General features: G+C 38.2%; 2 protein-coding genes across 8 annotated transcripts in view; one reads left to right on the top strand and one right to left on the bottom strand.

Annotated features, from left to right (window-relative positions):
* The first annotated feature begins 716 nt into the window (after window positions 1–716).
* LOC143032806 (uncharacterized) lies at window positions 717–13,537 on the top strand. 5 transcript variants are annotated; one of them, XM_076197871.1, is made up of 6 exons: window positions 717–789; window positions 4,557–4,669; window positions 6,005–6,196; window positions 6,809–6,940; window positions 8,461–8,561; window positions 11,229–13,537. In XM_076197871.1, the coding sequence occupies exons 2-5, from the start codon at window positions 4,565–4,567 to the stop codon at window positions 8,533–8,535; spliced, it is 504 nt and encodes a 167-aa protein (XP_076053986.1). In that variant the 5' UTR covers window positions 717–789; window positions 4,557–4,564; the 3' UTR covers window positions 8,536–8,561; window positions 11,229–13,537. The 5 variants fall into 5 exon arrangements, 4 of the variants coding, with proteins under 4 accessions (XP_076053986.1, XP_076053984.1, XP_076053987.1 ...); XR_012967132.1 differs by having other exon boundaries at window positions 723–798; window positions 8,461–8,615; XM_076197869.1 differs by having other exon boundaries at window positions 723–798.
* Window positions 12,027–17,723, bottom strand: part of Elp2 (elongator complex protein 2) — a 40,149-nt gene continuing 34,452 nt past the window's right edge. For all 3 annotated transcript variants that reach the window (XM_076197867.1, XM_076197865.1, XM_076197866.1), the window contains exons 12-15: window positions 17,337–17,502; window positions 17,032–17,198; window positions 15,201–15,458; window positions 12,027–14,249 (exon numbers count right to left, since the gene is read on the bottom strand). In XM_076197867.1, coding sequence (XP_076053982.1) covers window positions 14,044–14,249; window positions 15,201–15,458; window positions 17,032–17,198; window positions 17,337–17,502 — 797 coding nt within the window. In that variant the 3' untranslated portion in view covers window positions 12,027–14,043. The remainder of the gene's footprint in view (window positions 14,250–15,200; window positions 15,459–17,031; window positions 17,199–17,336; window positions 17,503–17,723) is intronic.

Below are 17,723 nucleotides of genomic sequence, written 5' to 3'. Positions count from 1 at the left end.
AGTTTAAAAAATACATATATATCTTAAAGCCGTTAATGGATCAGATGAAAACGTAACCAAAAGTTAAGAGAAAATATATTTTACAAAAGTCGTTGCATATGATACCATTGAGAGGAAGCAGTTGACATTCAGACACGTGTTTTTTCATGGCGTCTGAAATGACGATGGATTAATCAGTGACATTTGGGAGAGGTCAGGCAACCCGATAGTGTCGTTTAACTTGATCCAGAATTGATCATCACACTAGATCATCAAGCAAAAGAAAAACATTGAAATTCTTTGTGGTAGTACTCACTTGAACAAAGACATTTCCTGTTCAGATACCAGCAGTTGATGAAAGAATATAATAAATATAAGATACCGAGTCGGAAAACATACAACCATAGAGAACAAGGTTAACTTAATTCATGCTTTAAGGCGAAAGTGAATGACCGAGGGCAACATTATACAGGACGATGATATATGGCCTGGATTGCATAAAGGAAAATCTTGCAACTGAAAAGCTGATGATGACTGTACTCCTATAATGGTTACTCTGCATTTATCTTAAAAATAAGTACTATGAGAAGCAAGTAAATGTAACTCAATTTGATTATCTGTAAGATAAAAACAAATTATCGCTATGCTAAATACGCGAGGGTGTGGAAAGAATTAAACATATTGCGGTATCTGGCATCGACTCCCTTTTTCTAGAAAACCAATCCACTGGCGCCTGAGTGACTGAGTCCTGGTTGTGATGCCTGGGAGAGGGAGAGGCAGTTTAGACGCTGTGGTGTAGAAGGGGCTACGGTAACAAACGTAAACATAAACCATACATAAAGTTTGGCTATATAGACTCTAGTCGTTAAATGAAAATGTCTACTAAAGTCCTGTGGTGACGTGCCCGTGAGATGAAAAGACCATTTTGCAAGAGTGGTGGGAATAGAAGTCAGCTGTGCGTGTGATCTGTGTATGTTATTGCTGCTGTAGGCGAAGCCGCCCGCCTGCCTGTTCCTGACCATGGTAGCGGGAGTCAGCCAGCCTATAGGTTTTAGGAGTCTTGGAACACGTGTTTATGTTTTTATATTGATCATGGATGCAGTAGACTTCTGTTGTTATTCACATTCTTTTTACACAAGTGATATATGAATATGTGACTATTGTAAGTGGTTAGACTTTCTCTTAGTTGTGAAACGACTTTCTTGGTGATGTCAACATTGTTTTACTCTGTATATTAATATAGCAGTGTTGTTCATTTTTTCCATCTCTCCAGTTTTATTTCATGCATTATCCTCACGACCGTATAGGCTGTTGTCCCTTCCTCACCCCGGTGTGAAGGGAAGTACATGTATATATGCATACATACACATTCATATATGTGTATAAGAATGTTAAGATTCTTGTGGGGAAGGGCAAAAATTAAACATGGTTGATTAAAGATTGACATACCTCTTTAGTATGCGACTGCAACTTGTGATTATGTTATGATTATACATGTCACCTATCGTTTCACTTTATGTATTTATTTGCGATGTGGTGGCCCACTAAACGTACTTTGAAGAGCCCCGGTAAAGAATATTTCAAATATTTGAAAGTCGTTAATGTTGACACATCTGCTGCATCGCGGGAGGGCTGTCGTTCTAAATTCACTTAATCTTGAGGAAGACACCTGTTTAGTTTTGATTGGTTCCTGATTATTTTACTCTAAGGTTATCCACCCACAACCCCGCCATCAAGCGAATACCTGTATTCACGATAGTGCTCTTAATGGGTTTTATTCAGGCTAAATGTCGCACGATTCTATTCAGCTTTGTCCTTGAGTCTGCGTTCTCTATTATCATGTCTTGTCATTAATAAAATCGCCTGGCGCCAGCCAAGAGTAAATACATAATCGTAACGGAGATGTTAATTGTGGTAGTTGGTGTCCCTTAGGTTCGCTGACTTCTAACTGAAGATAATAGTTCAGAGGTAACCAGAATAGAATGTACGAAGTACTTCATCGCGAATGGATATACACACACATACACATTATATATATATATATAATTACATATATGTGTGTGTAAAATAGTAATATGATAATTATTATAATGATAATAATAAAGACCCAAAATCCATCCCCTCAATTGAGAAAAATTGTGTGACATCAGCCAGCCAAATAATAAAGAAATAATAATAATAATAAAATAAATATTGAATAATGATGAGATGTGTCGCGCAACAGGGAGGTGAATGAAATCGCCTAGTAATCAGAATATATATATAGACATATATATATATGTGTATATATATATATATATATATATATATATATGTGTGTGTGTGTAAAATAGTAATAATATGATCATGATAATAATAAAGACCCAAAATCCATTCCCTCAAATGAATAAAATTGTGTGACATCAGCTAGTCAAATAATAAAGAAACAATAATAATGATAATATCAATAATAATAAAATAAATAATATTGAATAATGATGATATGTGTCGCGCAACAGGGAGGTGAATAAAATCGCCTGGTAGTAATCAGAATATATATATATATATATATATATATATATATATACTGTATATATATATTATACATATACATATATATATGTGTGTGTGTGTGTTTATCAAAAATTGAAGTGTTTTTGAATTATGTAAAGGATCTAAACTTTGTTTATATGAAAACTATCGTACGGTGACTCCATGTTATGAAAAATCGTGACATCCCCACGGACCAGTCACGCAGCAATTTTTTACGTTAACCTGAACAAAATTTTTAGAGTATGTCAACGTAGTGATATAGTTATTTTTGTTTGATCTTTTAATATTGCTTATTGTGACGTCATGCCTTCATTACGCACGAAATCAAATCGTAGAGCATATTGGAACGCAGATGCAGTCTGGATTACGGTACAGAATACTTCCTATACTTCGAGGATCACCCCGTGATGGGGTGATTCATCCTAAAACGTATACTATGCTGCTGTGTAGAAGGGCAGCCAATCTGTAAGTCACGTGCTGCAGCACTACTCTCAGCCTGGGGCACCGCCAGCCAGGCGTTCACATCCGCACTGCCACGCCCCAAGCGACTGCGTGCAGACCGGGGCTAAATGAATGTATCAAGTAGACGACGACGGTTGAAGACCTGCATTTTTCTCTCTCTCTCTCTCTCTTTTATGTGACTTTCCCGTTGGTAGGTAAGAGGAAGAAGTACGTCATCCAACCGAGCAGCACACGGCGCGATTCCGTGCCAAAGTTGCTTCATAATCTAGTTTGCTAAATGCTTTTAACTGCGTCTCCCTGTTTACATAGGCGCCAGGCCGTTACCACACCCACCCCACCTGGCTATTCTGGGACGTCGTTTCTCTCGACTATCCCCCCCCCCTCCACCTCTTAGCGCCTCCTTCACCTCGTTATCGTTTAACCTCCCCTGTCCCCCTCCCAATCACTCCACTCCTACTCAATCCTTCTCTTCCTCCACCCCTATTTCTTTCGTTCTTTCTTGTTATCTTTCCTATTATATAGTTCCATTTCATCTTGACTGCCTCATATATTTCTTCTCTCGTTGATTCGCCACCCTTCTCTTCCCTCTCCCCTCTCTCGTCTCTCCACCCCCTCCTCCCTTCCCTCCCTCTCTGTATCCTCTCGTTCTCCTCTCCGATTCGTTCCACACCACTTCCCTTCCCAATGCCCTCGCAGGGCGGGGAAAGGGGGGCATATGCCCTAGGGCGGCACATCTGGGGAACAGCAATTCTAGTCTGGACATGCCGCCCACAAGGCTGACAAAATGATTAAAATAAAAAAGGTCAGAGGAGCCCTGGCTATTTTACAGTAATATACGAATTTTGCGTTAGAATCAACAGAATATGAAATGTTTTCCCCTTATCCTTTCTGCCATAGGGATATTACGTAATTTTTGTTTAAATCTGTTTAATTATTTCGCAAGCCAGTAGCTATAATAGGCAGTAAGGAATGGTGGAGGTAGGAAATGGTGATGTGGGAGGGTGGGGGGCGTTATTGAAAACTTTGCCCCCGGGGCGGCAATTAGCCATGTAAGGGCTCATTACCTTCCCTCTCGTCTCCTCTCCACTCTGTCTCTTTCACTTCCCTTTCATCTTCAGTCCACCCTTCCCTTCCCATCTCCTGCCCACACCCCACGCCTGGCGCCTGTTTCCCTTCTTTTCCCTTTACACCATCCTTGCTCCCCTTATCCTCCGCCGTCCTCGCCCCAACCATTTTTCACGGATTCATCCCGTCGCCACTTTATTATTATTATCATTATCATCATCATCATTATTATTTCAGTCATTTTCATTGCACTTAGTACTTATCTTTCTGGTAATGACTGATTTATTCCCAGTGACAGCCAAATGGAGGAGGGCGACAAGACCGTTTATATATGTATTCACTTGATCCTTGCACATCATTTGCAAACATGTTATCATTCCCTTCTATATATCATTTTACATTGTGGGTCCCAGAACTGACCCTTTTGTGAGAAACTAATGTGTACATCCCATCTTATGTAACACAAAATGTCATGGTATATTTTATGTATAGACTAAACAGTATTATTTTATTCACAGGAGGCAACATGTCTACACAGGTGTCCTTTCACAGGATAGCCTCCACTTCTGTTATCATCATCAACACAGAGCACCTCAAGACATTGCCTGGCCTTCTAAAGGTCATGCAAGTGGTAAATGACATTTGTTTTTATCCCTTCTCCCAGAATCCTTCCTCATGCTACACCATGCACCAGGGATGTCATAATTCCTGCAAGGTGTCTCATTTATCATTGTGTCTATATCTTTGAACAAGCTCAAAAAAGCATACATTCTATGTGGGCTATGAAAATTTAACACTATCTTGATATATAGTGTCCAGTATTATCATTTCTAATGGTGATGACTGGGCCTAGTATGTCTCTGTCAACTTTGACTATAGTGTATTTCCTCCAACATTTCACACAAGAACTGTCAATGAGTAACTGCTCCTCCCCTCCTCCTCCTCCTCCTACTACTGCTGCTACTACTATTACTATTACTACTACTATAATACTGGTATGTTTTATTTGAATTGAATGAGAAATTTACTGGGATCTATTATGAGAACGGGTGATGAAAATCCCACTGCTGCTTGGACCAAAGTCATACTGGTGTCTTTATTAAAATGGAATGAAAAGTTTGATCAGATTTGTATTTATTCACTTATATCTTATTATTTTTAATGAAGAAACCAAGGAAGTATAATTATAACTGAACACAGGAACTTGGAATGAAGTCCAATATTTTAATTAACCCTATAAGATAATACACTTGTAGAAGAATGTTGGTAGGTAGCTTGACCAAAAATATAAGGCACTGGCATGAGAATGTAGGTCTATATGTATGTGGGTCATTATGCTATAGTATAGTATGATCCATGGGTTGTAATACAAGTAAGTTATATATTTATATGATACACACATGGAACACCTTCCCCTTCACCATATCTTAATCCACAGTTAAATAATGGACATCCAGAGGCCACCATTATGCTAACTCTATGCCTAACCACTTTATATAATACAATTAGGTAAATACACACCTTCCCATCCGTATCTTAATTCACAGCTAAACAGTGGGTGTCCAGAGGTCACAACTGTGCTAAATCTATGCCAAAATACTGTATATAATAAATACACAGAACTCCATCCCATCCATATCTTAATTCACAGCTGAACAGTGGATGTCCAACATACATATACAATTAATAGAATCCAGAATCCCAGCATTACACTACTACCACTACTGCTTTTGCAACCTGGTGAGATAGAAACAGTTTCACACTATTACAATAGACAATAATCCAAACTTTCCCCATAGAAATATATGGGAAGGCCTCAGGACCACTGCCAGCTGCTGTGGCCCTGTGGTTTTCCAGTCATTGAAACTTGAAGCAACAATTATTATTATTATTATTTTCTTTGTGGTCTGAACATCTAATATATGAAGACATACAATAATAACATTGCCTATGCATTGCATTTCAGGCACTTGGATGTTTGACAGTGGGCATTTTGGGACACTACATCAAATGGACCTACAAGAGTTCATACGATGTTATGCTACCTGAACTATTCTTCCTCTTAGTGGCCACAACTTGCCTCATCACCACAGCCCTTCTGCTCTTCTCGTGTATGTTCTCTATCTCCACGGCAGCTATGCTGCCCAAGACACTCTTTGTAAGTATTCTGCCATTCCATAGGTACTGTACAGTCAGTGTATAGCTTTTTGGTCCTAGCCTTGAACACACATAAACAAAGAGAGATTAGAAGCAATGGACCTGCAATCATTGAAAGTAAAAAGAGAAAAAGGTGACATTTTTGTAGTGTTCAGGTCATTCAAGGGAGTAGACAAAACTGACAGAAGCTCTCTTGATTTAGGATAGGAAGGTATTATGAGATCATGGGCAGAAATTAAAGACCACATGTCTGAAGGGTGTCAAAGAAGCACAATTTTTCATACGAAAGTATCAATGCTTGAAATAGCTTAGATGACATGGCCCAAACTGAAACCATAAATGAAATCAAAACTAGATATGCTAGTTGGAGAATGAGATATAGAACCCCATAAACATGGATTCTTCCCTGTATAGCACAATGTAAGTATAATTAGGTAAATACGATTTAAGTTGTTAATTGTAGCTATTGTCAGTCACTTTTATTCAGCTGGGGTAAACCTCCACAGCAAAAGACTAAACTGGTTGAAGCTATTCCTTTTGTTCACTGTGCATGAAGAGTCAGGGTGAGTCACAAATTATTATGGTTGTATATGGTCTTTGTATCTCCCTGCAGATGTCTGTGCTGCAGGGCATGCTGGCATACCTCCTGACATGTTGTTCTGTCAACTACATCCGGGAACTTGTTGCCCGCAATGAAAACTATGACATCAATGAAATAGGATACAATTCCAAAATGTTTGCAGGGGTAAGTTGGATCTTTCATTGGTTTATTCATTGAGAGATCTATGATGGGAGTCAACTTGTGGTTGTTCTGCAAGACTGGTGTTGTAGAATCATTTCCCTACCACTCTCCTTTAAATCCTATCAACACTCACCTTTATCTGGAGGTTTCTTTTTATCAGCTTTCCCTGTTATCACACAAGAAGAGCTGGCAACTGCTCCTCCCCCATCTTCCTACCAGCTAGTGACATTGTAATGACAACATTAATTACAATTATAACACTATTACAACATGTACAACAATCAAATGTTTCTTTCTGGAGAGATATGTGGAAGGGCCTGCATACCAGTCTTGACTTCTGTAAGGTATTGGGGTTCCAGTCTTTGAAACTCAAGGCAGCACTTATTGCAACAAGATTTGGACAAGATCTGGAATTGGACTCAAAAGTGGCAAGTAAAATTCAATATAAAGAAATGTAGTATAATGGGATTTGGAAAGAGTAAAAACAGAATATCGAAAGATTACAAAATTGGTGAAGAAGTGAAAAAAGTAAAATCGGAGAAAGATCTTGGAGTGATGATCAGCAAGGACATGACACCGGATAAACACATTGATAAAATATTCGGAGAAACACACAATTTATTGAGGTCAATTAAAATGGCATTTGCTTATTTGGACGAGGAAATGATAAAAAATTCTAACTACACTGATAAGACCAAAACTTGAGTACGCAGCAACACTATACACCCAGTACCAAAAAGAATATAAAAAAGATTAGAAAGAATACAAAGAGCAACAACAATACTAGCACCAACTCTTTCCAAATTGACATATGAGCAGAGACTGTCCAAACTAGAATGACCAACTTTGGAACAAAGAAGGGAAAGAGGAGACTTGCTGACTATCTATAGAATAATGAAAGGAATGGAAGTCTTAGATAAGAATGACTTGTTAATATGGGATAATGGTAAAACAGGAGAACACGAAAATAAACTAAAAAAGGATAGTTACAGAAGAGATCTGAAAAGGAACAGCTTCCTACACAGAGTGATAGATACTTGGAACAAATTAGACAATGAAACAGTGTGTGCAAACACTATTCAAGATTTTAAGAAAAAAACTTGATGCCAAGAGATACAAAGACAGGTCACCACGAGCATAGCTCTCTTCCCGTATAATACAACTAGGTAAATATATTCATTTATCCATTTACTTGTGTAAATACTTACTTATTGTGAATCCCATGACACCCTGGGAAGCTTACCTACATCTATGATCATCAAGTACCTGTACTATAGGGATCTTGCCCAATATAAGGCCAGGGTGGAGTGTTTGGTATCAGCATGGGTGGATTAACCAATTCCATGCTATTCTGAGACAGAGAGCAGAGTCTGACAGTAGGAATGCTGGCATTCTCTTTTTCTACTCCCATTCTTTAAATCTGAACTAAAGAGTAGGTCATGCTAAGATGTTAACAAGTTATAAATGATGTCAGCTGTCATCAAAAAATGCCCACTCATTCCTAACAATTTGTTCTTCTACAGGTGATTGGAATCATCAACACATTATTATACATCATCTCCACTATCTGCTCTGTCAGAAGCTTTCGTCGGGGCTAGAAACAAGACTCACTGAGCAGCTCCAGGTGCTTTACTCCAGCTCTCTGCTTGTACATTATGACCTTAGTGCATGAAATCAGGCATGTAATGTTAACTTAATGCATGTGCTTTCTCAGTGAACAAAAGAAATCCAGTTAATTTTTTTCTGAAATAATGAGTACATTTTTTCCAGTTTACAAATTTGAAGAAATGTGGTGTATCAACCAAATTGTATTTCACTAAAGAAAGTTGGCAGATATTGTTGATATAAAAAATACTGGGATGGTTTGGGTATATAGAAAGAATGATGAAAGATTAGCATAGAGTGTGGAAGACATAGGTGGGTGGAGTGATCTTGAGGGGAGGACCAAGAATGAAATGGATGGATGGTGTTTGGGATCTTCTGCTGCACAGGGAAAGAAGAGGAGCAATACTATTACCAATACTATTTAACCTATTCTCATCCTCTGAAGGGATGACCCAGGATGAAATGGATGGATGGGGTGAAGGAGATTTTGAGCAAGAGGGAAATGTCTGTTAAGCAAGGAAAGGAGAAAGGAGGATAGGGATAAGTGGAGAATGGCTGTGTATGAATATAAATGATACTGTGATGCAAGAATGGGAGGGGGTGGTGGATGGTGGGGTAGGGAGTAGTTATGTATGAACAATATTTTGACACAGCCTGAAGGGATTTCTCTGTCTTCTCTTTTTTCTGCATGAGGGGACATAGTATGGGGGGGCACCAATTAAGTGAAGCAGCCTTCCTGTGGATATGCTGTGTTTTGCTGCATTGCTTCTGACCCAGGGCAGTGGGTGGGATATAGGGATGACCCATCATCCATGAGGAGCTGAGATGAGAGGGAGGAAAGGGTGGTGGGTGGGAGTGGAATGGGTAGATGTGGGTATTTGCCTTTTGACTTGGCTACCTCCCTTGTAAAGGGGAAAAAAGCCCTTGGTATATAGATAGATTTAACCTATTCATGTATGACCTCCCCATCCCTAACCCAGGTTTCAAAAGCAAAGCTCTGCAGATGGCACAACAATAACAGCATATCACTATAACTACAAAGCAGCAAGATAGACATAGGTTTTGAGTTGATGGGTAAGGATTGAGGGAGGTGAGAGATGAATCGGTTGTTGCTTGCAGATAACAATGTGCTTGTGGTTGATTCTGAAAGACTTAAGCAGATGGTGACTGAATTTACAAGGATGTGTGAGAGGAGCAAGTTGAGAGTAGATGTGGATGAAAGTAAAGTGATAAGATGTACAAGAAGTGATGATGGTGGCAAGTTGAATGTTAGTGTGAAAGGTGAAAGATGGAAGGAAGTAGAGAGTTGTAAGTACTTAGGGTTGTATGTGGCAGTGAAAGTAAATAAAAGCAAGAAATGTCTAGTTAGAATCAAAAGTGTTATCTGGGGATTAGGGACGTCAGTACACAGATATCAAAGTAATTAAGCTAGACTTTTTTTTCTGTAATTGGTCACCAGTGTAAGAATAATCTGTGCAAACTTTTATAGAAATCCATTGAAAAATTATAAATGCAATAAGAATATATATATATAATAATAATAATAATAATTTTATATCTTTCATTTTTCTTTTATATCTTAGTAATTAATAGAAACTGTGATCTGTTGATTACCTTTAGGAAACTAAAAACTTTGATAAAGATTGTCTTGTTTATTTATTACTCTGTCTTCAAGTTACACCATTCTGGATTTTTCTTTATGAATACCCAAATTTCATAAAAGAAATGATGTAATTATTGCTAAAACCCAGAGACATCTCAAGACAATTCAACAAGACAATCTAAAAAAAAAAAAAGTATTGTAGAGAGATACAGTTGATGAAAGAATTTTGGGATGGTTTGGGCACATGGAAAGAATGAGTGAAGAAAGATTAGTAAATGAGATGTGGAGGGAGTGAACATGAGGGGCAACCAAAGATGGATGGATGGGGGCAAAAGGGGCATTGGGAAAGAGGGCAATGTTTGTTGAGGAAGAGAAAAGACAGAAGATTGGGGTGAAAGGAGAATGGTTGTGTATGGAGACTAATGCATGGAAGGGATTTCTCCTTGTCCTCTCTTTTTCTGCATAAGGGGACGGAGAGGGGAGGATTGCTGATTAAGTGAAGTGGCCTTGCTGTGGATGTGCTTTGTCTTGTTGTATTGCTTCTGACCCAGGACAGTGGGCAAGATGCAGAGATGACCCATCATCCAGGAGGAGTCAAGAAAAGAGGGAGGGAGGAAGGGGTGGTGAACAGAAGTGGAGTATGTGAGGATGAAATGGGTGGGAGTGGATTTATACCTTTCATTTTGGCTACCTCCCCTGTAAGGGGAAAAAAGCTGTTGGTATATGTATAAGAAAAATTATATAGAAAAAGAAGTTTGAGTTATAAGCATAAATGTGACAAAAATACTGTTACCAAGATATTGAGGGTTGCCAGGATGCAATATTTATATTGAAATGATAATTGTAGTAAAAATCACTGTCAGTTTCAAAATTCGGGAAATTCTTGCCAACACTTGAAACTATTTTTCTGCTAATTTTCATTGTTATATATACATATATATATAATCTAACTTTTTTTTACCCCTATAAAGCAAACCAATGTCCTTAATGTAAAGAGGTTAAATGGAGTGAGACTTAAAATATAAGGGAGGCCCAATTGAATTGTAAACTGACTTGTTAATCATGGTATTTTTTCCTTTACAGATTCTGATCTCCAGAATTAATGTATCCATATTGGAAGTGGATCACAGAGTAAAATTATTTATTGAAAATGCATTTTCAGTGCCTTCATGAACCCTGTCCTTTGTGAATCCTCACCAAGGCCTTGCAAGTGCACTTATGCTTTGGGACAGTCATCTGACAGAATCTTTAGGTGATTTTGAACCAAGTGGTTCAAACCAGGAAATGCCGAGATGAGGGAAGCAACTTTTTTGCTGAATGCCTTCTAAGGCACTACAGTTAGTGATTCTCCTACCAAATATAAATCCTACTCCTAAGATCACTTCTGAAAATATCCCCCCCCAAGTGGATTTGTTGCGTGCTTATGCAAGTCTACTGTGTCCAGTGATGATGTCACCTCATGATGCAACGTTGCCACAATCATCCTGTCACAGCAAAGTCTGTGATCTTTGGTTGCTCCATTCAGCCAAGGATGCACAATCTTCTACATTGGAATTCACCCCCATGGGGTGCATATTTAGTAGCACTGGATTTATGCTGGTCAGTAAAATTAATAAAATCCAGGAGGCACATACATGAGACATAGCTGCCACTTGAAAACATACTCTTTTTAAATTTTTTATTATATTGTCAAATTCATTGGCCTACATTATTAACTGTGTCAGGAAAATGGTAGTCTTCAGTTTGAAATTATAGGAAAATTTAGTCTTTTCAATCTAGTAGCCCAGTCCCTCTGTATATTTACAAATGTTTAAACTGAACACCATTTTCCAAAGCTGATAATGCAGTAATCATAGTCAACATTATGAAAACATTTCAAAGTTGTTGTTTTTTTTTTTCTTCTTCTTCACACTATTGTATCTGCATAAAATCAGTGGGTCTTCCTCTGAAAGCTTAGCAGGGATGATCCCACCCAGCTCCAGCCGTAGATAAATTTGAGTGTGGCTATGCAGTGATGTTACGTGTGCTCCCCTGATGGAATATTTAAGAAATTATATTTGTGTGAGCTGTACACCTACTGTATATAATAAAAAATTGAAGATTGCACACAAGCTGTTATGGTGTTGTGATGCATTGTCTGTCATGACATGAACTTGTTTAAGAAATGACTTGTAACTAAGAAGCCTTTGAGGTTTTCAACGGTTCATTCAAGTTGCTTGGGGTGTACACATAGCCTCATTTTGTATGTGTATGTATAATTTGCTTCAAGTTCTTTTTGTTTCTGGAGAATGCAGAAACTAAACAAACATTATTGTGATAGTCGTGAAACAGTGATCAAGTTGTGGCACCAATTGGTGATGCAGAAATATATTTCTTCATTTTTTGACACTGTGTGTATAGTATCTGCAGGGATGATCCCCCTCCCCACCCCTCCAGCTGTAGATAAATTTGAGTGCGACTATGCAGTGATGTCACATGTGCTGCACTGATGGAATGTTTAAGGAATTACATTTGTACGAGCTGGACACCTACTGTATATAGAGAACTGAAGATTGCACACATCCCGTTATGGTTCCGTGTTGAAGTTATGGTATTGAGATGCATTGTCTGTCATGACATGAACTTGTTTAAGACATGATTTGTGACTAAGCAGCCTTTGAGGTTTTCAATAGTTCATTCAAGTTGCTTGGGGTACCCACATAATCTCATTTTGTATGTTGTAGTATGTATAAAATTTGCTTCAAGTTCTTTTTGTTTAAGGTGACCACAGAAACTAAAAAAAAATTTTTGTTAGTTGTGAAACAGTGATCAAGTTGTGGTACCTGTTGGGGATACAGAATTATATTTCTTCATTTGTAGATACATCTATCTATATACAAAGAGCTTTTTCCCTTTAATAAGGGAGTTAGCCAAGTCCAAGGCATGTACCTACTCCCATCCATTGTAGATATATGATACGCATTTACATTTTTCTCTTCAGCTTCTTTTTCTTCTTCAACATTTAAGTTTGTAGCATTTCTTTTACTCACAGCCATAATCCCAGCTATATAGGCCACATGCAATGTGTGTGTTTCATGCATCATGGGTAATTTGCATACCTTTGTGCACTCAGACAATCTACATTTTACATAATGTACCAAAAGAGCCTTGCAACCACTCATTCCAAACCAGATCACCATCATCTACAGAAGAATAACAGACTAATTCTTTGTTTTTTCTCAATACCAGTTGAGCTCATACTATGGGTCCATGTAGAAAATGAAGATAATGTTGTTGGGCATGTTTGATCTCTATGTATGTTTTAATTTTTATTATGCCTGAAATGGTCATCATGAGACAGATATGGCTTAATTTACACTTTACACATATTTTAAAATAAATATTTCTTTGCTTTATTTTTTTTATTGTCCTCTCATCTACAGTAAATATATCTTCCCTAAACAATTAGGAAAGTTTAAAACATAAAATGTCTTCTTTATTTTATTATTGCCACATCTTTTACCTTTGCTGGTTTGCTATATAACACTGCCTACCACTTTTGGGGCTTTGAAATTCAAGGAAACAATTATTATAAAATAATTACCACAACTGTTGTTGATAATAAAATTATGTCAAATAATTAATTATAAATAATTATAAGCTGAATAATTTAATTTCTACATTTCTGTCACACCTGAGCATTTCAGATGCTCTTTCATAAATCTTCAACAAACATGAATAACACCCTAATTCTCTTTCATAAATCTACTGGGCATTACAAATTTTAATTACTTTCTAGCTGTAGTCACAGAATTTTACTTAGGTACTAAATTACCTTGTGCCCAGTGAAGAGTTAAGAATGTGAAAATAATAATGATTCAGACCATTTGCAAATAATAAAATTAGGGATGAATTGTTTTTAAATCCTGTATATGTGAACTGCATGATCATTGCTACAAGAGGCAAGGTGAAGTCCAGATTGCTGGTCTTCTACTTCGCAATAATGAAAGCAAAGCCTTCTAACTGTTTTACGATGACATGGATTCACCTGCTGCGTAGTCCCCCAAGGCTCGGAGGTATTGGATGGTCTATAACTTTTCAGGTTTATTATACCACTTTCTAAACCTGTTATAAAGAATTACATAATTCAAAATCAGAATGTTAAAAATATGTATAAAATTATCAACATTCAAAAAGTTTAAACATGTATCCATAGTTATTCACATATACAAAATTCATGACTCCAATCTTTGTTATCTACAATAAAGAAGTGATACCGACACAAAGGAGGCTGGGCCCCCAATGGCATGCTCCTGCAGTGGCACTATCCAACTGGTATCCAGAGTAGTTTATAATTCCCTCACCTCTCCCAGAAGTACAGCCCTAATGCTCGTTCACAACACTTCAACTTCCTTTCATCCTTTACTATAATAATTTTTTCAGTTAAGAAGAGCAATTCACCAGTGCCTACCTTCCCAAGTTCCATCATCTACAAGCCAATGACCTAGAAACAAACCCAGGCTCTCACACATACCCTAGATTCATGAGATTCATTACATATGCACACCTTTCCAATGCAACTGCCACTTGAATTCACTTAGAATATGCCACACATACCAACACTAAACAAAACATTTGTCAGGCTGCCTCACACATGACTAAGCACATATTAACAGATTGTTCAGCACTGGCAGGAAGACAGACATGATCACAACACATCTGAGGTGAAGGACCTTTTGCATGAGCCGAAGAGGGCAATCAGTTTCCTCCATAATTCCAGTGTCATAATCCACTACTGGAGTCAACACTAAATGTTAATTTATAAGTATTACATGTGGAGGAGGTGCCAAGATAGGAGGGAGGGAGGGGAGTGGAAAATATGGGAAATGAAATGGGTGGGAGTGATTTCTGTGCCTTTTTCTTTTTGGCTACCCCCTGTGTAAGGGGGAAAAAGCATTTGGTATATGTATGTATCACATACGGGTCCAGTAAAGTTCATATTCACAAAAATCTCAACATTGGCTATACTTTCAATCTCTTTCATGTTATTAATAACCAATACCGTTTTCTACATACCTGTAGCAATCAAGTAAGCATCTTCCATAGGTGCCTCACTCACTTTGGCCACGGACACAGCTGTCACAGCATCATTTTCTGTGGTTACGGCTTCTTTGACCCATCTTTCATCCCCCTCCAGTTTCCAGACTACCAACTGTTTGTCCCGAGATGCAGTTATAAAGTACTTCGAGTTGGGAAACCAGGCACAAGACCAAATAATGCGAGTATGCACTCCAGTCTTTTTGTCAGAATTCTGCATCTTTGCATATGTAAAATCTAAAAAGAAAACAACATGTGAACTAAAAAGGCATACTCTAAATCTACCTTCTATAATAAAATTAAAGCAAGTTTATTACATATACACATATCGAGGGCTTTCTCCCCCTTACAAGGGAGGTAGCCAAAGTCAAAAGGCATAATTTCATTCCCTTCCATTTCATCCCCACCCATTCTACTCCCATTCACCACCCCTCCCTCTCATCTTGGCTCCTCCTGGATGATGGGTCATCCCTACATCTCTCCTATCACCCTGGGTCAGAAGCAAAGCAGCAAGAGAGAGCACATCCACAACAAGGCCACTTCATTTAATCAGTGACCCCACCTCTCTGTCCCCTTATGCAGTAACATTGAAGATGGGGAGAAATCCCTTCTGACTGCATCAAAATATCATTTACATGTAACCACTCCCTATCCCCCAGTCACTCCTTTCCATGCATTACAGTATCACCTATACACAGCCATTTTCCACTCACCCTATCTTCTGCATTCTAACTTCCTTCCTCAACAGACATCCCTGTTACCCAATGTCCCTTTTACCCCATCTATCCATCTCGTCCATGGTCATCCCCTCCTGTTTGCTCCATCCACCTCTGCCCTCCACACTTCTTTTACAAATCTTTCTACACTCATTCTTTCCATGTGTCCAAACCATCCCAATACTCTTTCATCAATCTTATCTCCCAACTCCTTTTCCACCCCTACTCTCCTCCTCACTTCATCGTTTCTCACTCTATCCAACCTTGTAACCCCTACCATACTTGTCAGATATTTCATCTAACACATTTAAACTCTTCCTCTCTTATGTTTCATGTCTCTGCCCCATACAGTGCTGTCAGCACAATCACCCCTTCAATTCACCCCTTTACTAGATTTATCAATAAAATGTTCAATAGTGATTTCTAACAGCACAAGGAAAGACTACTGAGGAGTTATCACAAATGTTTAGATTATAAACACCTTACCAGTTTCAAGTTGAAAAAAGTTTTATGTTGTCAATATATTAAAGACTTCAGTAACACCCAACACTCAAGTCACGCTGTGAATAACAACTAACTGGTTATACAGTACATACAGTGTATGTGTAATAAATAATAAATCAAGAGAAGTAAAATGCACATTGGCATGCTTAAGTTCAAATCACTACCCTTTATCACACAACAACCCAGAATCAGCCTCACAAGACTCCAAATGCCCCAGATTCAATCACACTACAGAAGACATGGAGCATCTTATACTATATTGCCTTACATTCACCCTTTCCAGACACACAACACAAAATCTCTTCAATGAATACCTTATGAGTTTAACTTGTGGCTGTGGCTGATTTCCTGAGGACTGCAGATCTCATACACAAGAGAATTGGGGCAATGGATTGATTGATCAATATGTAAAAATAATAACAGCAGCCTCCAGTTTCACTGACTGGAAAACCAAAGTCCTTGTATACCATAGCTTCATTCCATTGCCTCCACCCCAAGCAATGTGGTTGGACATAGGGATGACCTTTCATCCACAAGGTGCTGAGATGGAAAGGGCATTAATGAATCTTAATATGTATCAACTATATTACCTAAAGAGCTCTCAGATGTAGGAACCCTACTCTTTTTCTTATATATTGTCCAAGTTCTGTCTCTAGATACAGACAAGAGATATTGGTCATCTGGTGAGAATGCCAATTGTGTAACTGTTAGCTGATGACTTGATAAGCTGTCAATCTGCCTCCATGTCTTGCTGTCCCTATGGGCACAAAATATGAAATCATCTTTACATGGGCTTCAAATTCAAATTGAATCAACACAAAAATGAGAAAAACAGTAATCATTACACCAATTATATATATTTGCACATTTTTAATACTGATTTGCAAGGACTCACCACAATATAACATTGGCATGGACGGCTTGTGCTGCACGGGCAGACGAGGCAAGAAGAGAACCGTCATGTGTGGCAGCCATGGCAAACAAAGGATGTACATGACCATACAGTTTGCACATCTCCACCCATAAAGTCTTCTGCATCAGTTGGTCTTCAGTTGCTGGAGCTGTAAAAACACAAATTCTGTATAAGTACTTTGCTTAACCTCTTCCATGCAATGATGCCTACATAAGCATCACAAGGCGGGAGTGGTTATGCAAGGATGCTAGCATTGGCATCTTGATTATATCTATTTTGTAGTTGTAGCTGAGTGACCACTGAATTCTGTGAACTGGCTTGAACCTGTTTTCAGTGTTTATCATTACTCAGAGTGAAAGAGAATGAGTA

The sequence above is a fragment of the Oratosquilla oratoria genome, chromosome 14, assembly GCF_046742065.1.
Source record: "Oratosquilla oratoria isolate Oo_2021 chromosome 14, ASM4674206v1, whole genome shotgun sequence".
NCBI lineage: Eukaryota > Metazoa > Arthropoda > Malacostraca > Stomatopoda > Squillidae > Oratosquilla > Oratosquilla oratoria.
This window is presented reverse-complemented; position numbering and strand designations above follow the sequence as displayed.

Bases quoted from the DNA above. Each gene is read 5' to 3' on its own strand.
- LOC143032806 (XM_076197871.1), top strand. From the start codon at position 4,565: ATGTCTACACAGGTGTCCTTTCACAGGATAGCCTCCACTTCTGTTATC. The intron at 4,670-6,004 runs GTAAATGACATT...ATTGCATTTCAG, and splicing joins TTCTAAAGGTCATGCAAGTG to GCACTTGGATGTTTGACAGT. The intron at 6,197-6,808 runs GTAAGTATTCTG...ATCTCCCTGCAG, and splicing joins TGCTGCCCAAGACACTCTTT to ATGTCTGTGCTGCAGGGCAT.